General features: G+C 41.8%; 1 protein-coding gene across 3 annotated transcripts in view; it reads right to left on the bottom strand.

Annotated features, from left to right (window-relative positions):
• Positions 1 to 3530, bottom strand: part of LOC140714843 (uncharacterized) — a 76419-nt gene extending 72889 nt beyond the window's left edge. For all 3 annotated transcript variants that reach the window (XM_073026502.1, XM_073026503.1, XM_073026504.1), the window contains exon 1: positions 3129 to 3530. In XM_073026502.1, the coding sequence (XP_072882603.1) occupies positions 3129 to 3515 (387 nt within the window). In that variant the 5' untranslated portion in view covers positions 3516 to 3530. The remainder of the gene's footprint in view (positions 1 to 3128) is intronic.
• Positions 3531 to 24752: the final 21222 nt, after the last annotated feature.

Raw genomic sequence — 24752 nt, 5'->3', positions numbered from 1 at the left:
GTGCTGGTCAATCAGCAGACAGAATGCTTTGAATGGTCACCCTGTGAGGCAGGTTTCCTACAGTTCTGTTATCTACATTGATTACATTTCCATTGTGCTGTCTTGCACCACACAACATAAGACAAAAGAACAGAATTAGGCCATTTGGAACAGTCCCCTCGGGGAACACCGTACAGTACAGGAACAGGGCCCTCGGGAAACACCGTACAGTACAGGAACAGGGCCCTCAGGGAACACCGTACAGTACAGGAACAGGGCCCTCGGGGAACACCGTACAGTACAGGAACAGGGCCCTCGGGGAACACCGTACAGTGCAGGAACAGGGCCCTTGGGGAACACCGTACAGTACAGGAGCTGGGCCCTCGGGGAACACCGTACAGTACAGGAACAGGGCCCTCGGGAAACACCGTACAGTACAGGAACAGGGCCCTCAGGGAACACCGTACAGTACAGGAACAGGGCCCTCGGGAAACACCGTACAGTACAGGAACAGGGCCCTCGGGGAACACCGTACAGTGCAGGAACAGGGCCCTTGGGGAACACCGTACAGTACAGGAGCTGGGCCCTCGGGGAACACCGTACAGTACAGGAACAGGGCCCTTGGGGAACACCGTACAGTACAGGAACAGGGCCCTCGGGGAACACCGTACAGTGCAGGAACAGGGCCCTCGGGAAACACCGTACAGTACAGGAACAGGGCCCTCGGGAAACACCGTACAGTGCAGGAACAGGGCCCTTGGGGAACACTGTACAGTACAGGAGCTGGACCCTCAGGGAACACTGTACAGTACAGGAGCTGGACCCTCAGGGAACACTGTACAGTACAGGAACAGGGCCCTCGGGGAACACTGTACAGTGCAGGAACATGGCCTTCGGAGGGGGGAGGGTTACAGTGCAGGAACATGGCCTTCGGGGGGGGGAGGGTTACGGTGCAGGAACATGGCCTTCGGGGGGGGAGGGTTACAGTGCAGGAACATGGCCTTTGGGGGGGGGGAGGGTTACAGTGCAGGAACATGGCCTTTGGGGGGGGGGAGGGTTACAGTGCAGGAACATGGCCTTCGGGAGGGGGGGAGGGTTACAGTGCAGGAACATGGCCTTCGGGGGGGGAGGGTTACAGCGCAGGAACAGGACCTTCGGGGGAAGACCAGAGAGCACAGTGAATGTCCTGCAGCCTTTGATGTTGTGGGGAAGTGTTGGAGTCTATTATTAAGGATGAGGTTTTGTGGTACTCAGAGACTAATGATAAAATAAGTCAATGTCAGTATGGTTTCTGTAAAGGAAATCTCGCCTGACAAATCTGTTAGAGTTCTTTGAGGAAGTAACAAGCAGGGTGGACAAAGGAGAGGTAGTGGATGTCATTTACTTGGATTTTCAGAAGGCATTTTTGATAAGGTGCTACACATGAGGCTGTTAACAGGATAAAATCCTATGGTGTTACAGGAAATATACTGGCATGAGTAGAGGAATGGTTGACAGGCAGAAGGCAGACAATGGGAATAAAAGGGGCCTTTTCTGGTTGGCTGGCAGTGAATGGTGTTGTTCCTCAGGGGTCAGTATCGGGACCGCTACTTTTCCACATTGTTTATCAGTGATTTGGATAATGGAATTGATGGCTTTGTGGCAAGGTTTGTGGATGATATGAAGATAGGTAGAGGAGTAGGTACTGCTGAGGAAGCAATGTGATTGCAACAGGACTTAGACAAATGGGAAGAATGTCAAAAAGTGGCAGATGGAATACAGTGTTGGGAAACGTATGATAATGAATTTTGGTAAAAGGAACAATAGTGCAGACTATTATCTAAATGAGGAGAAGGTTCAAACATCAGAGGTGCAAAGGGACTTAGGAGTTCTCATGCAAAAGTCCCAGAAGGTTAATTTATAGGTTGAGTCTGCGGTAAAGAAGGCAAATGCAATGTTGGCATTTATTTCAAGGAGAATAATATATAAAAACAAGGAGTCACTAGTCAGGCCACACTTGGAGTATTGTCAACAGGTTTGGGCCCCATATCTCATAAAGGATGAGTTGTCATTGGACAGAGTTCAGAGGAGGTTCACAAGGATGATTGAGGGAATGAAGGGGTTAACAAATGAGGAGTGTTTGGCAGCTTTGGGCCTGTACTCACTGGAAATTAGAAGAATGTGTGGGGATCTCATTGACCCCAACTAAATATTGAAGGACTAGATGGGGTGGATGTGGAGGGGGTGTTTCCTATGGTGGGGGTATTCAGAACTAGAGGGCACAACCTCTAAATTGAGGGGTGACCCTTTAGAACAGAAGGAGGAATTTTTTAGCCGGAGAGTAATACATCTGTGGAATGCTCTGCCACAGACTGCAGTGGAGGCCTAGTCTACGGGTATATTTAAGGTGGAAGTTGATTGGTCAAGGCATCAAAGATGATGGCGAGAAGGCAGGTGTATGGGGTTGAGTGTGATCCAGGATCAGCCATGATGGAATGATGTAGCAGACTCAGTGGGCAGAATGGCATAATTCTGCTCCTATGTCTTATGGAATGAGTCCCATTCAAACTAGCCTCAGTTGTCTACATTAGGATATATATTTATTATTTTTTCTTTGTATTTGCAGTTTGTCTTTTGCACATTGGTTGTTTGTCCGTTCTGTTTCATTGACTCTATTGTATATACTGTCAATGCCCACAAGCCAATGAATCTCAGGGTTGTATATGGTGACATATATGTACTTAGATAGTAAATGTACTATGAACTTTAACTGTTCCTGCTTTCACCACCTCGTCTGGCAGCTCATTCCAACAGGCAGTGTGAAGGAATTTTCCTCAAATCCCCCTTAACCCACCTCCCTCTCACCTTCAACTTAAGCACTCTTATTTTATACGCTCCTACTCTCAAAAACAGACTCTGGCCAGCCTTAATCTCCCAGGAGTTTATAAACTACACCTTTCAGCTCTTTCCCTCCTGGGAAATCTTCCCAGTCTGTCCAGTCTTCATATCTCAATGAATTTGGATGCTCTCAGCTGCCTGTACTGGACACACGCCTCCTCTTCTTGTTAACCTGAGTCTCCGTATACCTGACCAGTCAGATACCATGGCTCGCCCTTCATTCTGACAGGAACCCACTGTCCCCGAACTCTCTTCTGTGTCCGCGCCCCTACCTTGTCCACACCTTCCCGGTTGAGCTCGGTGTTCTTGCGGAGCTGAAGTAGGTTCCAAACGTCGCTCACTGCCTTGCCGTCCTGCCGGCTGCGCTGCAGCAGCTCCAGGGCGCTGGGCAGCCGTGTCAGCTCCTCCACCTGCTGCTCCATCCGCAGCAGTTGCTGTTCCAGCCGACGGTAGGGAGAGGGTGAGGGCGCGGGCTCGGTACCAATGCTGGGCTCGGGGCCAAGCAACTCAGGCTGCCGCTCTGTCAGCACCTGCTGGATGCCCAGGTGCTGCAACACGGCGTGCAATAATGAGTGCAGGGCTGTGAAATTGACTGCACCGGGCCCGGGGTGCCCGATGCTCAAATTGGCCAAATCGAACAGGCTGATAGTGGCCGCCATCTGATCACTGCGCGCTCCCACCAGCCCGGAACCACGCACCCGCGCCGGCTTCACCCAAATCCCGTCACCATGGCCACCCACCTTTGTTAACTGCAGCTCCACCAATCGGCGTCGCGTATCCTCGTTTCGCGCTCGTCCATTGATCAGTCTAACTGTCGGTCAAAGCCCGTCGACCAATTAAACAGTGGCAGTCTGTTGCCGCGCAACAAAGGACGCGAAAATGTCAGAAACAGGAAGCGGCCTCTGGGGAAGTGCTAGGAGTGGGGAGTGGATGGAGGAAGAGGTGCTAGGAGCGGGGAATGGGATGGGAAGAGGTGCTAGGAGCAGGGGTTGTGGGATGGGGGAAGAGGTGCTAGGAGCAGGGGGTTGGGGGAAGAGGTGCTGGGAGCGGGGAGCCGGAGAGGTGCTGGGAGGAAGAAGAGGTGTGTGGGGGGGAGGTGCTAGGTGCGGTCAGAGGATCAAAAGCTTAGTTGGCAAGGCAGACGTCAAGGAAACATGAACCAAGTGGAGAGAGTCAGAAATTAAACTTAAAGCTTCAGATGCTGGCAGCTAAAGGTATTGTGTTCACAGAGGGTCACTGAAGTCTGTGGCTGATCTGCGGGGTCATAGGGATAGAGCAACAATTATTACTCTGTCTGTTTCTGACACAGACTCCTGATCATTCTTCTCATCCTCCCACTCTGACCACTGCAATCGTTTCCTGTCATCTGATCCCACCTACCACCAAAGTCGCAGCCTCAGCGATGAGCGGTTGAGATTCACAAGATGCTTTGAAATTTGGGGAATTAGCTGGTTGCTCGGTCACATGCCTGTCAGTAATCATTACAAGGCCATACATGTTCCATCTTCATTTCGTGATGTGCAGATGGATTAACCACAACCCCGGTAGTAATAAGCACAGCTGTCATCCGCTCAGTTTTTTCTCAAACACTCCCAGCAGTGAGACCCTGACTTGGAGCAGGGGTTGTGGTGTTCAGTGTGAACAAAGGGACAGGCCATTACAGGTTCACATATGCAGTGGGGGCTGAGCTCTGGTGTACATCTGTGAGCAGTAGCATACACCCGTGTCTAGGCATGTAGTGGGGCATGGCCCCAGATAAACACACATGACCAAGCATGTAGTGGGGCATGGCCCCAGATAAACACACATGACCAGGCATGTCGTGGAGGAAGGGCTCAGAGATACACACGTCACGTGTAGTGGGGAGCATATCTGTGTGTGGGTGGCAACCAGGTGATGCTAAATCATCAGGTCCACTGGGCACTTGGTCTGAGACCTGCTGAGAAGGCTCCACTATGTAATTACTGCTTCTGTGCTCAGGTGATGGGGACATTCTGTCAGCTTCTTAATCAGCCTCTGCCATTGACAACTTGGACTGCAGAGCCTGGCTCTGTCTGTTGTGTGACATCTCTACTCGTTAACACGTATCTGGTCTAATGCTGTAATCTCGCTTGGATGAACCTTGTTTAGAATCGTCTACCTTTTCACTATTCCCACTCACTGAACCAGGGCTGATGGCTGGTCTGGCACAACAGCAGAGAGAGAGATGAGTCTTTCAAAGCCGGAGGAGGTGAAGTATGCTTCATGATCAACTCCACGTGGTGTACAAACATGGCGGTTCTGTCCCAGTCCTGTTCACCTGACATGGAATAGCTTGTGATAAAGTGCCGTCTATCTTACCTGTTGTGGGTGATTTCAGTGATCATTTTGTTAGTGGTGTACATCGCACCATAGGCCAATGTCAAGCAGGTTCTAGACGAACTGTGCTATGTGATCGACAGGAATGAAACAGCACACCCTGTCATTTTGGGGGGTTTTAACTAGCCACACTGAAAAAAATCTCTAAGTAATTATTACCAACAAATTGCTTGGAGTACCTAAGGAAACAGCCCACTGGGCCACTGTTACACTACCACCAAGAGCGCTTACCGTGCTATCCCATGCCCACACTTTGGGAAGTCTGATTACTTGGCTGTATTTCACTCCAAGTATAGGCAGAGACTGAAACTGCTGCACTAGTAGTGAGGATGAAGAAGATATGTACAAGGGTAGCACAGGAACGCTCACAGGACTGCTTTGAATTGGTGGACTGGACTGTATTCAGGGATTCATCTTAGAGTTTGAATGAATATACCACAGTTGTCACTGACATCATTAAAACCTGTGTGAATGAGTGTGTGCTAATGAAAACTTACTGTACATACCCAAATCAAAAGCTGCGGATGAACCAGGAGGTTCGTAGTCTGCTGAGGGCTAGATCTGTGGCATTCAAATCTGGTGACCCAGGTCTGTACAAGAAAACCAAGTATGACTTGCAAGAGCTAATTCAAGAGCAATGGAACAATTCCCGGCGAGGTTGGAGACGACATCAGATGCACATAAACTCTAGCAGGATTCTTACAAAGCGAAACCCAACATCATGAATGGTGTTCCCATACAAGTTCAAAGTTTTTTATGCCCACTTTGAAAGGGAGAATAAAACTACAGCTATGAGGATCCCTGCAGCATCTGGTGACCCAGTGATCTCTGTCTCGGAGGCTGATGTCAGGCTGTCTTTCAGGAGGGTGAACCCTCACAAGTTGGTAGGCCCTGATGTAGTACCTGATAAGGCTCTGAAAATCTGTGGCAACAAATGACGGAGATGTTCAGACATTTTCAATCTCTCATTGCTACATTCTGAAGTTCCCACATGATTCCAAAGGGCAACAATGGTACCAGTGCCCAAGAATAATGTGAGCTGATTTAATGACTATCATCCAGTGGCACTCACATCTACGATGATGAAGGGTTTTGAGAGGTTGGTCATGGCTAGAATGAACTCATGCCTCAACGAGGACCTGGACCCACTGCAATTTGCCTATTACCACAATAGGTCTACAGTGGATGTGATCTCATTAGTTCTTCATGTGGCCTTGGATTACCTGAACAATACAAATTACTATGTCAGGATGCTGCTTATTGATTATAGCTCAGCATTTTTATACCATCATTCCTACAGTCCTGATCGAAAAGCTACAGAACCTCAGGGATGTGTGCTTGGGCAGAGTAGCTCTTGGGAGATGAAGAGCTTCAATCAACCTAGCTGTAGAGCCTGGGAATGCAGCCATGAATGGGCTAATGAGTTAACCTAACTCTTCACAGGCAGCATCTATAGAGAGAAGCAATGTTGACATTTCGGGCCGAGACCCTTCGTCAGGACTCCGTCAGTCCTGACGAAGGGTCTCGGCCCGAAACGTCGACATTGCTTCTCCCTATAGATGCTGCCTGGCCTGCTGCGTTCCACCAGCATTTTGTGTGTGTTGCTTGAATTTCCAGCATCTACAGATTTCCTCGTGTTAACCTAATTCTTCAATAGGTTTGACAGTTGCCTTCCTATTCACACCCCCCTCAGCACACCAATCAAGGTGCTGAGGCACCCAATGCTCCCTCAGCACCAATGCCTCCCTCCTCCCCCCTTATTCTTCATGTGGATGAACTACACAGGCTATAACTGGTAGGACAGTTGAGGAACAGTGGAATACTTTCAAAGAGATTTTTCACAGTGCTCAACAAAAGTATATTCCAGTCAAACGTAAGGACAGTAAGTGTGGGGAGAGCCAGCCTTGGATAACTAAGGAAATAAAAGATATCAAATTAAAAGCTCATGTGTACAAAGTCACAAAGAGTAGTGGGAGACTGGAAGATTAGGAAAACTTTAAAAAGCAACAAAGAACAACAAAACAAGAAATAAGAAAAGGGAAGATAGAGTATGAAAGTAAATTAGCACAAAATATAGAAACAGATGGCAAAAGCTTTTATAAATATATAAAGCAGAAGAGGGTGGCTAAAGTCAATGTAGGTCCCTTGGAAGACGAAAAGGGGAAATTGATATTGGGTTATAAGGAAATGGCTGAAGCATCGAATAACTATTTTGTGTCCGTCTTCACAGTGGAGGACCTGTCTAATATGCCAAAGAAGGGTGAAATGGGAAGTGAGGACCTCGATAAAATCACTGTCACTAAAGAGATAGTGATGAGCAGACTAGAGGGCCTAAAGGTAGATAAGTCCCTTGGTCCTGATGGGATGCATCCCAGGGTGCTGAGGGAATTGGCGGAGGTTATAGTAGACATGTTGGTAATCATTTACCAAAATTCTTTAAACTCTGGGCAGATCCCAGCGGACTGGAAGACAGCAAATGTCAAGCCACTTTTTAAAAAAGGATGTAGGTAAAAGATGGGCGACTAAAGGCCAGTTAACTTAACATCTGTAGTTGGGAAAATGCTTGAAGCTGTCATTAAGGAAGAAATAGCGAAACATTTAGAAAGGAGTGGTTCCATTAGACAGACGCAGCATGGATTCTAAAAGGGCAGGTCCTGTTTGACAAACTTACTGGAGTTCTTTGAGGACTTAATGAGAGCAGCGGATAGAGGGGAACAGATGGATGTTGTATACTTGGATTTCCAGAAGGCATTCGATAAGGTGCCGCACAAGAGACTTATAAATAAGATACAGATGCATGGAGTCGAAGGAAGTGTATTGGCATGGATAGTGGATTGGTTAACCAATAGAAGGCAGAGAGTTGATAGAAATGGGTGTTTCTCCGGTTGGCAGTCAGTGGTGAGTGGGGTGCCGCAGGGGTCGGTGCTGGGCTCGCAGCTGTTTACCATTTACATTGATGATCTGGAAGAGGGGACTGAGTGTAGTGTAGCAAAATTTACTGATCACACTAAACTGAGTGGAAAAACAAATCTGTACAGAGGATGTGGAGAGTCTGCAGAGGGATATAGATAGGTTAAGTGAGTGGACCAAGGTCTGGCAGATGGAATATAACGCCGGTAAATGCGAGGTCATCCACTTTGGAAGGAATAATAGAAGAGCAGATTATTATTTAAATAGTTAAAGATTGCAGCATACTGCTATGCAGAAGGACTTGGGAGTGCTTGTGCATGAATCGTAAAAAGTTGGCTTGCAGGTGCAACAGGTTATTAAGAAAGCAAATGGAATGTTGGCCTTCATTGCTAGAGGGATTGAATTCAAGAGTAGGGAGGTCATGCTGCAACTATACAGGGTACTGGTGAGACTCTACCTGGAGTACTGTGTGCAGTTCTGGTCTCCATACTTGAGGAAGGATATACTGGCTTTGGAGGCAGTGCAGAGGAAGTTCAACAGGTTGATTCCAGGGATAAAGGAGTTAACCTATGAGGAGAGATTGAGTCGCCTGGGACTATACTCTCTGGAATTCAGAAGAATGAGAGGGGATCTTATAGAAACATACAAAATTTTGAAAGGGATAGATAAGATAGAAGTAGTAAAGTTGTTTCCATTTGTAGGTGAAACTAGAACTAGGGGACATTGGCTCAAGAAAAGTTAGGACGGAGATGAGGAGAAACTGTTTTTCCTAGAGTGGTGAATCTGTAGAATTCTTTGCACAGGGAAGCAGTTGAGGCTTCTTCACTAAATATATTTAAAAAACATTTAGATAGATTTAATAGGGGAATTAAGGGTTATGGGGAAAAGGCAGGTAGATGGAGCTGAGTTTATGGACAGATCAGCCATAATCTTATTGAATGGCAGGGTAGGATCGATGGGCTGGATGGCCTACTCCTGCTCCTAATTCTTTTGTTCTTACAACTGTACACATCCCCTCCTTGAACGGCACCTACCACCCTCACCTCCACATAGCAAATGCTATCATCCTGATCTTCACCTTCTCCAGCCTCCACCTTCCACCAACTCCCCAGTCGTCATGGACTCGCCTTCACTACTGAGCAAATGAAAAGGGTTCTGGGGAAACTCAGATGTGGCAAAGCATTGGGAACCAGATGGTATGAACCCCAAGATCCTGAAGGAGTGTGCTGAACAGCTGTGTGGAATTCTCCAGCACATTTTCTATGAGTCTCAGCTTGGAAGGGGTCCCAACTGTATGGACCCAGTGCACAAGGGCCAACCAAAAGTCTTGTATGACTACCGTCCAATGGCACTGACTAACACATCATGAAGACCCTAGAGAGGCTGGTTCTGGCTCACCTCCAATTCCTGGTCAGATCAACCCTCAATCTGCTGCAGTTTGCCTACCAGGGGCACATTGGAGTTGACAATCCATCATCTATCTACTGAACAGAACCTACTCCCATTTAGATAAGCAGGGCAGCACTGTGAGGATCGTGTTTTTTGATTTCTCAAGTGCCTTCAATACACCCCTCTTTGCTGGGGAAAAGCTCCCTTCAATGCAGGTTGGCACTTCCATTGTATCCTGGATGATGGACTACCTGACTGGCAGACCACAGTTTGTGTGGCTTCAGAGCTGTGTGTCAGACATGGCTTTAAGCAGCACTGGGACCCACAGGGGACTGTATTGGCTCCCTTCCTGTTCATCCTGCACACCATGGGCTTTAGATACAACACTGAGTCATGTCATCTGCAGAAATGTTCTAATGATTCAGCAATAGTTGGGTTTTTAAGGGAGGATGGGAGGATGAATACAGGGCCCAGGTGGAGGACTTTGTCAAATGGTGCAAACTGTATCATCTGCAGCTCCACTTCAGTAAGACAAAGGAAATGGTGATGGACTTTAGGAAGACTAAGCCTGCACTGCTCCCTGTTACTATTGATGATGAGTACATGGATATGGAGAGGATCTACAAGTACCTGGGGTATACCTGGATGACAGACTTGAATGGAGTACCAACACGGAGGCTGTGTACATGAACGGCCAGAGTCACCTTTACTTCCTGAGGTCCTTTGGAGTATGCAGACCTCTCCTTCACTTATTCTACTAGTCTGTTGTTGCCAGTACAATCTTCTATGTGGTGGTGTGCTGGGCCAATGGCATCAGCACAAGTGATGCCAACAGGCTCAATAAACTGAAAGTCTGGCTCTGTTATAGGAGTCAAACTGGACACACTGGAGGATGTGGTAGAATAAAGGACCTGAAGGAAAGTCCTGGCAATTCTGGACAATGTTTCTCATCCTCTGCATGCCACCTTGGCTGAACAGCGGAGCACTTTTAGTAATAGACTAAGACAACTGCACTGCTCCAAAGAGTGCTATATGTCACTCTTACCCTCGGCCATTAGGCTCCATAATGAGTCCATAAGACCACAAGAAATAGGAGCAGAATTAGGCCATTCAGCCCATCAAGTCTTCTCTGCTATTCCAGCATGACTAATCTCAGAATCCACTCAACCCCATACACCTGCCTTCTCGCCATATCTTCTGATACCCCGGCCAATCAGGAAACAATCAGCTTCCACCTTAAATATACCCACAGACTTGGCCTCCACCACAGAATGTGGCAGTGCATTCTGTAGATTCACTACTCTGGCTAAAAACATTCCTCCTCACCTCTGTTCTAATAGGGCACCCCTCTGTTTAGAGGCTGTGCCCTCTAGTTCTGGATACACCCATCATAGGAAACATCCTCTCCACATCCACCCTATCTAGTCTTTTCAACATTTGATACATTTCAAAAAGACTCCCCCCCCAGCATTCTTCCAAATTCCAGTGAGTACAGGCCCAAAGCAGCCAAACACTCCTCGTATGTTAACCCCTTCATTCCCAGAATCATCGTCGTGACCCTCCTCCGGACTCTCTCCAATGACAATACATCCTTTCTGAGATAAGCAGCCCAAAACTCTTGACAATACTCCCAAGTGTGACCTGACTACTGTCTTATAAAGCCTCAGCATTATCTCCTTGCTTTTATATTCTATTCTCCTTGAAATAAATGCCAACATTGCATTTGCCTTCTTTACCACAGACTCAATCTATAAATTAACCTTTTGGGACTTTTGCACGAGGACACCCAAGTGTCTCTGCACCTCTGATGTTTGAACCTTCTCCTCATTTAAATAATAGTCTGCACTATTGTTCCTTTTACCAAAATGCATTATCATACATTTCCCAACACTGTAACCCATCTGCCATTTTTTTGCCCATTCTTCCAATTTGTCTAGGTCCTGCTGCAATCGCATTGCTTCCTCAGCACTACCTACCCCTCCACCTATCCTTCTATCATCCACAAACTTTGCCACAAAGCCATCAACTCCATTGCCCAAATCATTGACAAAGTGAAAAATAGACATCTCAATGCTGACCTCTGAAGAATACCACTTATCACTGGCAGCCAATCAACCAGAAAATGTCCCTTTATTCCCACTCATTGCCTCCTGCCTGTCAGCCATTCCTCTATCCAAGCCAGTATTTTTCCTGTAACGTCATAGGATTTTATCTTGTTGAGGAGACTCGTGTGGCACCTTATCAAGCACCTTCTGAAAATCCAAGTAAATGACACCCACTGCCTCTCCTTTGTCCACCCTGCTTGTTACTTCCTCGAAGAATTCTAACAGATTTGTCACTAGATTTCCCTTTGCAGAATCCATGCTGACTTTGACTTATTTTATCATTAGTCTTCAAGCCCCCAAAATTCATCCTTAATAATAGACTCCGACACTTTCTCAACCACTGAGGTTAGTCTAAATGGCCTATATTTCCTTTATTTTGCTTTCCTCCTCTCTTAAAGAGTGGAGTGACCTTTGCAATCTTCCAATCCACTGGAACCATGCCAGAATCAAGTGATTCTTGAAAGGTTCAGATGACTTATCCATCTTAAGACCTTTGAGTCAGCCTTTAGCCAGGGAAGTGTTGACCCTTCCAGTTAGACTGTTTGAGGTAACTTACTTTCTCTTTCTTCTCTTCTAATATTCGTATATTTGTATATCTGTGCATGTGTAATGCTACTTTCCTTTGAGATCAATAAACTATCTATCCTAGCCCACTGCTCTACTCTCTCTATACCCATAATTGTGTGGCTAAGCACAGCTCAAATGCCATCTATAAATTTGTTGATAATACAACCATGAGATGGTGACGAGAGGGCATACAGGAGTGAGATAAATCAGTTGGTTGAGAGGTGTCACAGTAACCGACGTTGAGTGCAAGGTTGTTAAGTTGATTGTGGACTTCAGAAAGGGTAGGGCGAGGGAACATGGAACCAATCCTCACAGAGGAATCAGAAGTGGAGAGGATGAGTAATTTCAAGTTCCTGGGTGTCAATATCTCTGAACACCTAACCTGGTCCCAACATATCGATGCAGCTATAAAGAAGGCAAGACAGCTGCTATATTTCATTAGGAGTTTGAGGAAATTTGGTTTATCACCAAAAACACAAGGGAACTTCTACAGATGTACTATGGAGAGCATTCAGACAGTTTGCATCACTGGTATGAAGGGAGGGGCTACTGCAGAGGATCGAAGTAACCTACAGAGTGTTTGAAAATCAGTCAGCTCCATAATAGGCACTACCTTCTGAAGTATCCAAGACATCTTCAAGGAATGGTGCCTCAAATAGGTGGCACCCATCATTAAGGACCCCCATGACCCAGGATATGCCCTCTTCTTCGAGGCTTTCCTCAGAGAAAGTAAAAGAATGAAAAGCTCAAGTATTTTCCTTCTCTTCTTTATATCTGCTCAGCTAGGTTGAGATGACAGGCAGGATGGTGCAAAGCTCCTCTTGCGGGATGTGGGAAAGCAGGTAGACCTCTAATGCCCCTGATCACTACAGCTGCGAGAAACACATCCAGCTGCAGCGTATAACAATCCACATTAAGGAGTTGGAGCTAGAACTAGAACTCCGTACCATTCAGGAGGCTGAAGAGGTGATAGATAGGAGATATAGAGAGGTAGTTACACCCAGGATCCAGGACACAGGGAACTGGGTGACAGGTAGGAAGGAGAAAAGGGTTAAGCAGCCAGTGCAGAGTACCCCTGTAGTCATCCCCCTCAACAACACGTATATCACTTTGGATACTGGAGGGGGAGGGGAATGACCTAACAGGAAAGTGGTCAAGTCTCTGGCACTGTCTGCCTCTGTGACTCAGAAGGGAAGGAGATTGAAGAGGCATGTTGTGGTGATACGGGATTCATTAGTCAGGGGAATGGACAGGAGGTTCTGTGGGCGAGAATGAGATTCCCACATTTTACCTAAGTTTTTATATATTTTTCAAGCGGTACCAATTTTTATTCCGAAATCCTTTTTTACTAATGTTGATTCAAAAATTTCCTCATATATATGGCAGAATAAAAATCTCAGGTTAGGTAAAACATACTTACAGAAGACAAAGAAGGAAGGTGGGTTGGCATTACCCAATTTCAGATTTTATTATTGGGCAGTTAATATTAGATATTTGTTATGTTGGTTGAAAGAATGGGATGGTCCTTCTGGCCCTCAATGGGTGAGTTTGGAAATTAAATCGGTACCAGGTTATGCTCTGGGTTCTATTTTAGGGACTTCTCTCCCTTTTGCTCTTTCTAAATTGCCAAAACGAATTGACAACCCGATAGTTAAATATACCTTACGTATATGGTTTCAATTTCGGAAATTTTTCGGGTTGACTCAATTCGTTTTAAATATTCCTATTGTATCTAATTGTTTATTCCACCCCTCAATTATAGATCAAGCTTTTTTGGCTTGGAAAACTAAGGGTTTATTAAGATTTTCTGATTTATTTTCGGACAATTGTTTTATGTCTTTTGAACAATTATCTAATAAATATAATTTGCCTAGATTTCATTTTTTTAGATAATTACAGGTTAGGCATTTTTTAAGTACGGTACTTCCTACGTTTCCAAATTTTGTGTCTTCAGATATTTTGGAGAGTTTGTTTGAATTAAACCCTTTTCAAAAAGGGCTTATATCAAAACTTTATAATATAATTATGAAGATACGTTCAGTGCCCCTTGATAAGACCAAAAAGGATTGGGAAAGAGAGCTCAATCTTGTTATTCCTATTGAGAATTGGGATTGAATTCTTCAATTAGTTAATACATCATCTATATGTGCCAAACATTCATTAATACAATTTAAGGTTGTACATAGGGCCCATATGTCCAAGGATAAATTAGCTCATTTTTATTCTTATATAAACCCTATTTGTGACAGATGTCAATTGGAAATCGCGTCTTTAACTCATATGTTTTGGTCATGTCCGCTTTTGAAAAAATATTGGAAAGATATTTTTGATATTATCTCTGCGGTACTGAACATCGATTTACAACCCCATCCTATTACCGCAATTTTTGGTTTACCGATGATGGACTCACTTCATTTATCTCCTTCCGCCTGTCGAATGATTGCTTTTCTCACTTTGATGGCTAGAAGATCTATTTTGTTGAATTGGAAGGAAATTAATCCTCCCACTGTATTTCACTGGCTTTCTCAAACTATGCTATGTTTAAATTTAGAAAAAATTAGAAGTGGTGTATTCGATACTTCTATTAAATTTGAAAGGATATGGAGACCATTTATTCAATATTTTCATATGATGTAATATGACCCTGTTCCAAGCTTAGTGGTTTTTTCAGCTTTAATCGTATTTATATTGAGAGGATCGGAGTTGACGACATTGATGTTTATGTATTCTTGTGATATATTATAAACAGCCCTTTTTTTCCCTCTTTTTTTTAGTTTTTCTTTTTTTTTCTTTTTTTGCTTCTTTTTTTTCTCTTTTGACACTAGATTAGTAGGTTAGTTAACTTTGCATATATATATTTTTTTCTTTTTTATATTATATATTATGAAATTTCTAGATATACCTTGTTTATATATATATATACTATATGGTTCATGTTTCGGGAAAACTTATTAATACTGTATTCACTGCTTATGTATTCTTTCACGTGCAATGGGAATTTGTATGTTTATAATCCCTTTATTAATATATCAATTGTATTTTGTTCATAATATTATTAATACTAATAAAAAGATTGAAAAAGAAAAAAGAAAAGAGATTCCCACATGGTAAGTTGCCTCCCAGGTGCCAAGATACTGAATATCTCAGATTGAGTCCTCAGCATTAAGTGGGAGGGGGAACAGCGAGAAGTCATGGTCTATGAGTGACAAGGTTCTGCATAGGGAGTTGAGGGAGTTAAGTGCTAAGTTAAAGGGCAGGACCTCTAGGGTTGATCTCAGGATTGCTACCCGTGTCATGTGCTAGGAGGGAACTAGGAAGATTATTTAGTTTAATACGTGGCTAAGGAGTTGGTGTAGGAGGGAGGGCATAAAACGTTTTTGGATCATTGGGCTCTCTTCCAGGGAAGGTGGGACCTGTTCAGAAGGGGCAGTTTGCACTTGAACTGAAGGGGAACTAATATCCTAGCGAGAATGTTTGTTAATGCTGCACAGTGGGGTTTAAACTAGAGTTGATAGGAACCCGAGTGCCAGAACAGATAGTGAAGAGGTTGTGGAGGCAGATGTTGTTAAGACCTCAGATAAAGTAAGGAATCAAAAGGTTGAGCATGGTGGGACAAAATCGAAAAGGGTAAATACAGAACTGAGGGTTTTGTTATCTGAATGTGCGCAGTTCACAGAATAAGGTAGATGAACTTGCAGCACTGTTGCAGATTAGCAGGTGTGGTGTTGTAGGCATCACTGAATCATGGCTGAAAGATTATAGCTAGGAGCTTAACGTCCAAGGATACACATTGTATCGAAAGGATAGACAGGAAAGGGAGTCACCAGGAGACGCTCATGGAGTGAGTACTGTTTCAGATTCGCTCCATAACCTTTACTTTTTTTAACCTATGATCACCCTTATTTAACTTACTTTTACCTACACCAAAAGATTCTTACTACTTTTTTGGACTTATCTTTAAAAGTGTACTGTGAATTTTGAAGAAATGAGTACAGAAATGGCTTTAAGATCTAAAGGGCGAGACCCTGGGAAAGATCCTAATGGTTTCCTAAAGAAAAAAAAAGACCGATCCTAAGCGTACTGAATTGACTTATGATATGTTATTGGAGCTCTTAAATGAAAAATTTGAAGAACAATGACAAATTTTCAAACAAGATCTAAAGGCTTTCCAGGATTCTATGGATAAGACTGATTTAGTAGTTAAACAGCAGCAAACTCTAATCGCAACTTTGCAAGAGGACGCTCGGAAGCGAGACTTGATATTCGAAAAACTGGAGCAGAAATTATCTTAGATGATTAAACAGGTGGAAACGCTTAAAGCCAAGAGTGTCGACTTTGAAAATTGGTCCAGAAGACAGAACTTACGCATACTTGGTCTCCTGGAAGGTATCGAACAAGGGGACCCCTCGAAGTATTTTGCTCAACTTTTAAAGGATGCGTTCCCTTCTGTATTCCCAGACAGTCCTCCGTTACTTGATCGCGCCCACAGAATTATGCGCCGATCATCAAGTTCTTCATCTAAACCACCTGTTGTAATTGTTCGATTTCATTATGTGCATGTCAAAGAGCAACTTATTCATGTGGCTCGGCGTTTAGGGATGGTTAAATTTTAAGATTTCCAATTCCGATTAGTGGAGGATTTTAGCCCAGAAGTAATGAAGGCAAGGTTCCTTTTTAAACCTCTGATGTCCGAATGTTATGAGAAAAATCTAAAACCAGTGTTTTTATACCCTGCGAAACTTAGAATCTCGCCTCCGAATGCACCACGGCGTGTTTTTCTCTCCACATCTGAAGCTCGAAGCTTTCTGGATGAGAATTATCCTACTGCTTTGGACTCTCGTTTCTAATAAATGAGTGATTTTGATCGTTACAAGATAGTTTTTGTTTCCAAAACCAGATTTTGTTTCTGGCTGTTGGTGTAGGTTTATTCTACATTTTATATTCTAATTAAAGTTTTTTTTCGACGTACTAATCTTTTTAATTTACTTACTTTAACCATTGTACTTTATTTTTGGTCATTATTATTAATCCTTTGAAGGTGAAATTTTTTTTAACGGTTTGATATATATCCTTTTCATTTTTTGTGTGACTAAGATGGCGGTTTCTTCTCTAAAATATTTCTTGCTTTTTTTTTATTTCGCCACTTTTTTTCTCATCTTCTTCCTATAATGCATTTCTTATCACATTTTAACTTTTTTTGTTTGGGTTTTAACCCGATTTATAAGTTACTAGTGTTTATATTCTTTTTGGGTTTTTTTACTAGCAATTATATTAAGAAGTTTGTTTTAGTATAGTGTCAATTACTTTTTTGGAGTTTGGGTGTATCTTTTTTCCCCTCCATTATATATTTGGAGTTGCCTTCTGGTGATACGGGGGGTAGATTTAGTATCATTCCTTTTTTTCCCTGGCCTCCTCCAGGCTCAGGAAGGGCTTTTTTTTCATGGGTGGTGGGGAAGGGAGATTCCTTTCTAACTCTATTGCTCTTTTTACTAGTTTTTTTTGTTTTTTTCATTTGGGCTGTTTTAAACTACTAAAATGTCCGCGGTGTCGTCGCTTCCGGGTCCGCACCTTATTTTTGTTCCTCTTCCGGGTGCATGAGTTCATAATTTGGTTAACTCTTTATATACCAAAGGGTTGATTTTAGAAATATGGCTCAGACCATTAATTTTGTATCTTGGAATACTAATGGCTTAAACCATCCGATTAAACGGAAAAAGATTTTCAAAGTATTCCAAAGACTGAATGCACATATTATTTTTGTACAAGAAACTCATGTGAAGAAAGAGGACAATCAACGTTTTTTTAGGTTTTGGAGGATTCAACAGTACCATTCGAATTCGAATGCCAAAGTAAAAGGAGTTTCAATTTTTATTGACTCCTCTATTACATTTGTCCAAAATGATATTATTTCGGATCCCAATGGCAGATTTTTGTTAATTACTGGGTTACTTTTTAACAAAAAGGTTGCTATGGTTAATGTTTATGCTCCAAATGTGGATTATCCCGATTTTTTAAAGTTCTTTTTTACTTCTCTACCTAATCTAAATGAATATATGTTAATAATGGGTGGTGACTTTAATTGTTGCTTAAATCCTTTGCTGGACAGATCTATATCGACTCAGACTTTACCTAATAAGTTGGCCACTTACATTAATTCTTTTTTGACTGATAATGGAATTTTCGATATTTGGAGATTTCGGCATTATAAGGGCAAAGAGTTTTCATTTTTCTCACGTTTATCATTCTTACTCGAGAATTGACTATTTTTTCATTGACTCTCGTTTTATTCCATCTGTAATTGGTTGTAATTATGACATTATAGCCATCTCTAATCATGCTCCATTGAAACTTTCTATTAAATTAATGGATACAGCTTCTAGTATTAGGCAATGGCGATTTGATTCTACCTTACTGCAAGATCCGGATTTCATTAAATTTATGAAGGAACAGATCGATTTCTTCTTTTCAACTAATTCCATGGATGACATTTCTTGCGGAACACTTTGGGACACTTTTAAAGCATATATACGTGGACAGATTATCTCCTATTCCGTTGGTTTGAGAAAATGTATTAAGAAGGAAACTCTTTTATTGGTTGATAAAATTAAAGAAATTGACAAGAAATATTCGACTGCTCCTAGTAAGGAGCTTTACAAACAAAGGGTTGAACTTCAAATGGAACAGTTTATTACTTACATCTTCGATTGAAAATCAATTAATGAAAACCAGATCTGATTTTTATATACATAGTGATAAATCGAGTAAACTGTTAGCTAATCAATTGAAGAATGCTTTGGTTAAACATCAAATTATTAAGATTCGTCAACAGAATGGTGAATTGACAGTTAACCATGATGAGATAAACAAATCTTTTCAAGATTTTTATACCTCCCTGTATCATTCTGAATTCCCTCATGATCATAATACCATGCATGATTTTCTTGGGAAATTGAATTTTCCAGAATTATCATCAGATGATCTTTCAATATTAGAAACTCCTATTACAGATGCAGAAATTAAAGGGGTTATTTCCTCTATGAACTCTGGGAAAGCACCAGGTCCAGATGGGTATACAGTGAAATTTTTAAAGTGGTTTTCCTCTACTCTTTCTCCTTGGTTATGCAGGGTTTTTGAAGAAGCAATTAGATTGGGTAAACTGCCACAATATTTTTATAGAGCTTCCATTTCTTTAATATTGAAAAAAGATAAAGACCCTACTGACTGTGCATCCTATAGACCAATATCCTTATTGAATGTAGATTCCAAGATCTTTTCCAAGTTACTGGCGTCCAGGCTGGAGAAGGTATTACCTCAAATTATCTCGGAAGATCAAACTGGTTTTATTAAAAATCGCTATTCTTTTTTCAATATTAGGAGATTATTGAATATTGTTTATACTCCTTCACATAGCACCTCAGAATGTGTCATTTCATTAGATGCGGAGAAAGCATTTGATAGAGTTGAATGGCCATACTTATTTACTGTGCTTGATAAGTTTAATTTTAGTCTGACATTCATATCCTGGATTAAACTGATATATCATACTCCAGTAGCCTCGGTCTTTACTAACAATCAAAGATCTCCCTTTTTTCGTTTATTTCGGGGTACCAGGCAAGGCTGTCCTCTTAGTCCATTATTATTTGATATTGCTTTAGAACCTTTGGCAATTGCTATTAGAGAATCACCGTACATTTTTTGGCATTACTCGTGGGATAGATATACATAAATTATCATTATACGCAGATGATTTATTATTATATATTTCTGATCCTGAGAAATCCATTCCTGTAGTTATATCATTGTTGGCTCAAATTAGTAATTTTTCCGGGTATAAATTAAATCTTAATAAGAGTGAATTGTTTCCTTTAAATAGACAGGTTCCAATTTATGGAAACTTACCTTTTAAATTAGTTAATGAATCTTTTATATACTTAGGGATTAAAATTACAAAAAATTATAAGGAGTTATTTAAGGTTAATTTTTTACCCTTAATTGATCAGATTAAATGTTTGTTCACTAAATGGTCACCATTATCTTTATCTCTGATAGGTTGGATTAATGCTATTAAGATGATTATTTTACCCAAGTTTTTATATATATTTCAAGCGGTACCAATTTTTATTCCAAAATCTTTTTTTGCTGATGCTGATTCAAAAATTTCCTCATATATATGGCAGAATAAAAATCCTAGATTAGGTAAAAAATATTTACAGAAGGCAAGGAAGGAAGGTGGATTGGCATTGCCTAATTTTAGATTTTATTATTGGGCAATTAATATCTGATATTTGATATGTTGGTTAAAGGATTGGGATTTATCTTTTAGCCCTCATTGGGTAAACCTGGAAACTAAATCTGTACAAGGATTTTCATTGGGTTCTATTTTAGGGTCTTCTCTTCCCTTTGCTCTTTCTAAATTGCAGAAACGAATTGACAATCCGATAGTTAAACATACTTTACGTATATGGTTTCAATTTCGGAAATATTTTGGGTTGAATCAATTTGTTTTAACTATTCCTATTGTATCCAATTTCTTTTTTCATCCTTCTATTATAGACCAAGCTTATTCAGCTTGGAAGACTAAAGAATTACTATGATTTTCCGATTTATTTTTGGATAATTGTTTTATGTCTTTTGAACAATTATCTAATAAATATGATTTGCCTAGATTTTATTTTTTTAGATATTTACAGATTAGGAATTTCTTAAACACTGTACTTCTTACCTTTCCAAATCTTGAGTCTTCGGGTATTTTGGAGAATTTGTTAGAACTAAATCCTTCTCAGAAAGGTGTAATATCAAAACTATACAATATAATTATGAAAATACGTTCAGAGCCCTTCTATAAGATTAAAAATGATTGGGAAAGAGAACTTAACCTTACTATCCGTATTGAGAATTGGGATAAAATTCTTCAATTAGTCAATTTATCATCTATATGTGCTAAACATTCATTAATACAGTTTAAAGTTGTGTACAGGGCTCATATGTCCAAGGATAAATTGGCTCGTTTTTATTCCTATATAAATCCTATATGTGACAGATGTCATTCTGAGATAGCGTCTTTAACTATGTTTTGGTCATTTCCGCTTTTGAAAAAATATTGGAAAGTCATTTTTGATATTATTTCCACGGTATTGAACATTGATTTACAACCTCATCCTATTACTGCAATTTTTGGTTTACCAATGATGGACTCAATCCATTTATCTTCGTCTGCTTGTCGAATGATTGCATTTCTTACATTAATGGCTAGAAGATCTATTTTGTTGAATTGGAAAGAAATTAATCCCCCTACCGTATTTCATTGGCTTTCTCAAACTATGTTATGTCTAAATTTGGAGAAAATTAGAAGTGTTGTATTTGACCGTTCTATTAAATTTGAAAAGACATGGAGACCATTTATTCAATATTTTCATATGATGTAATTTGACCCTGTTCCAAACCTATTTGTTTTTCCGGTTTTGATTATACATATGTTGAGAGGATCAGAGTTGGCGACACTGATGATTTTGTATTTTTTTTATAGATACTATAAACAGCCCATTATTCATTATTATTATTTTTTTCTTTTTTTTCTCTTTATTAGTTATTAGGTTGTTAGATTAGTTTTTCTTAGGGTTAAATTTTTTTTTCTTCTTTTTCTCTTTTCTGTTTTTTTAACATATATATGATATACCTAGTTTTGCTTTGTTTATATGATATTTGTATCATTCATGATTTGGGAAGACTTAACTATATTGTAACTATTGCTTGTGTATCCTTTTATGTTCAGTTTAAATTTGTAAGTTTGTAATCCCACTATGTATTAATCTTATCATGTTGATATTAATAATAATAATAATAAGATTGAAAAAGAAAGGATAGACAGGAAAGCAGAGGGGCCAGTGTTGCTCTGGTGGTAAAAAATTAAATCAAATCATTAGAAAGAGGTGACATAGGGTCAGAAGGTCTTGAATCATTGTGGATAGAACTAAGGAACTGCAAGGGTAAAAAGACCCTGATGGGAGTTACATACAGACCCCCAAACAGTAGTAAGGATGTGGCTTGTAACAGTAGTAAGGATATGCCAAAAGGGCAATGTTACAATAGTCATGGAGGATTTCAATATGCAGGTAGACTGGGAAAAATCAGGTTGGTGCTGGATTCTAAGAGGGAGAATTTCTAGAGTGCCTACGGGATGGCTTTTTAGAGCAGCTCATGGTTGAGCCCACTAGAGGATCAGCTTTCTGGATAGCTGTGCAATGAAACAGAATAAATTAAGACAGCTTCAGGTAAAAGAACCCTTCAGGGAAAGTGATCATAATATGATCGAACAACAACACACACAAAATGCTGGTGGAACACAGCAGGCCAGGCAGCATCTATAGGGAGAAGCGCTATCGACGTTTCGGGCCGAGACCCTTCATCAGCCCGAAACGTCGACAGTACTTCTCCCTATAGATGCTGCCTGGCCTGCTGTGTTCCACCAGCATTTTGTGTGCGTTGTCGTTTGAATTTCCAGCATCTGCAGATTTTCTCGTGTTTGATAATATGATCGAATTCACCCTGAAATTTAAGAAGGGGAAGCTAAAGTCAGTTGTATCAGTATTACACTGGAATAAAGGGAATTACAGAGGCATGAGAGAGGAGTTGGCCAGAATTTCTGTGCACTGTACAGTGCAGGAACAGGCCCCTCAGAGCATTTCTGATCAACCTGCAGCTGAGGTTAACTATATGAACAGAGAATTCACAGCTGACCACCAGAGGGTCATCAGAGAGGTCATGTGAGAGGCCTTTAATTTCACCTGTTGATTCAACCCAACTTAGATGGTTTTGAATAAATCACTGAACTTTTTTCAAATACAGGTAGTCCCCGAGTTACGAACGCCCAACTTACGGACAACTCGTACTTACGAACTGAGGAAGGAGAATGCCGTCCACCATTTTAAGTCAGATCGTGACGATGTTTGTCATTTTAAGTCATTGCCATTGACACTGTGTTGAGTGTTTAACTTTATATTTGGCTTAAATTTTTCTTTGTAAGATTCACCCTGACCCCGTTCCAGTCAGCTGGTGGTGCAGTGGGATCAGCGCCGGCCTCGAGGACGGAGGTTTCCGAGTTCGATCCAGTGACAGACTGCTCCCGTGCTGGGTTGATGTTGATCCTGTGACTCCCGTATCATCCGTGCCGGGTTGATGTCAAGCTCGCAACTCGACCTCATAAAAAAAACACACTGCCACCTCCAGTTTAAATTCCCATGTGGAATTTTGTGGAGGATCAAATACCCAAACCCAGCACAGTCCCCACTTGTCCCATTTACCCTGTCTCCAGTGCAGTGGAGTTTAGGACCCGGGGATTTGAGTGCAGTGGTTTTTAGGACCCAGCAGACCTCGGGACCTGCTGCCTGCAGTGTTTCTGTTCCATTGACGGGAAGCGATCACGATTGAAAATGAAGTGGAAATAATAAAGCATTTGGAAAGAGGTGAAACGCCATCGGTCATTGGAAAAGCGTTAGGCTACAGTCAGTCAACGATTGGAACAATTTTAAAGGATAAAGTGAGAATAATGGAGCATATGAAAGGCCCTGCCCTGATGAAAGCTACAATTATTACTAAGCAACACAGTGGTTTAATTATTGGAATACATACGTTTCTTAAGTGTTTTATATGCATAGAAAGGTAAAATATATACTATATACTAAGACAAACGTTTGACTAACTGACGCTAAATAATACCGGATGTACTTGCTCCGACTTACGTACAAATCCGACTTAAAAGACGGACACAGGAATGAAACTCGTACGTAACCCGGGGACTGCCTGTACCCGAAGCCTTCTTCACATCAATAGAACATTCACATGAGTAAGTGCTGAGTTATATGCAGAGCAAAACTTGCAAAGGTAATTGTCCTCAGGAGACATCTAGCATCTACTCTTGCCTGAAGCCAAACTTAAAAGCCTGCATATAACATTACCAAAGAGTAACACAGAGCTGGGAAATACTGCACGGAAGGACTGCAAAGCTAATAAAGAATTGGGAAGTGGAATGTGAGAACAGGCTCATGGGGAACAGTATGAGACTATAAAAGTTAAGGACAGCTATATAACAATAAAAGTCCAGAACAGCTGTGTCCCAGTGAGAACAGCAGACAAGTACAGCAACATCAGGGAGCCCTGGAGATTGAGAGAGAACGTAGGAAATTGGAGCAGGAGTAGGCCATCTGCCCCGTTGAGTCTGCCCCACCATTCAATAAGATCACGGCTGATCTGGCCATGGACTCATTTCCACCTACCTGCCTTTCCCCCATAACCCTTAATTCCCCTTTTAGGCAAAAATCTATCCAACCTTGTCTTAAATATATTTATTGGGGTAGCCTCCAATGCTTCATTGGGCAGAGAATTCCACCACTCCCTGGGAAAAGCAGTTCCGCCTCATCTCCGTCCTAGTTCTACTCCCCGGAATCTTGAGGCTATGTCAGTGGAAACAACTTTCCTGCCCCTATCTTATCTATCCCTTTCATAATTTTATATATTTCTAGATCTACTCTCAATCTTCTGAATTCCAACGAACACAGTCCCAGGTGACTC

The sequence above is a fragment of the Hemitrygon akajei genome, chromosome 22, assembly GCF_048418815.1.
Source record: "Hemitrygon akajei chromosome 22, sHemAka1.3, whole genome shotgun sequence".
In the NCBI taxonomy this organism is placed as follows: domain Eukaryota; kingdom Metazoa; phylum Chordata; class Chondrichthyes; order Myliobatiformes; family Dasyatidae; genus Hemitrygon; species Hemitrygon akajei.
Note: the sequence above shows the minus strand (reverse complement) of the source record. Positions and strands in the feature narration are given on the sequence as shown.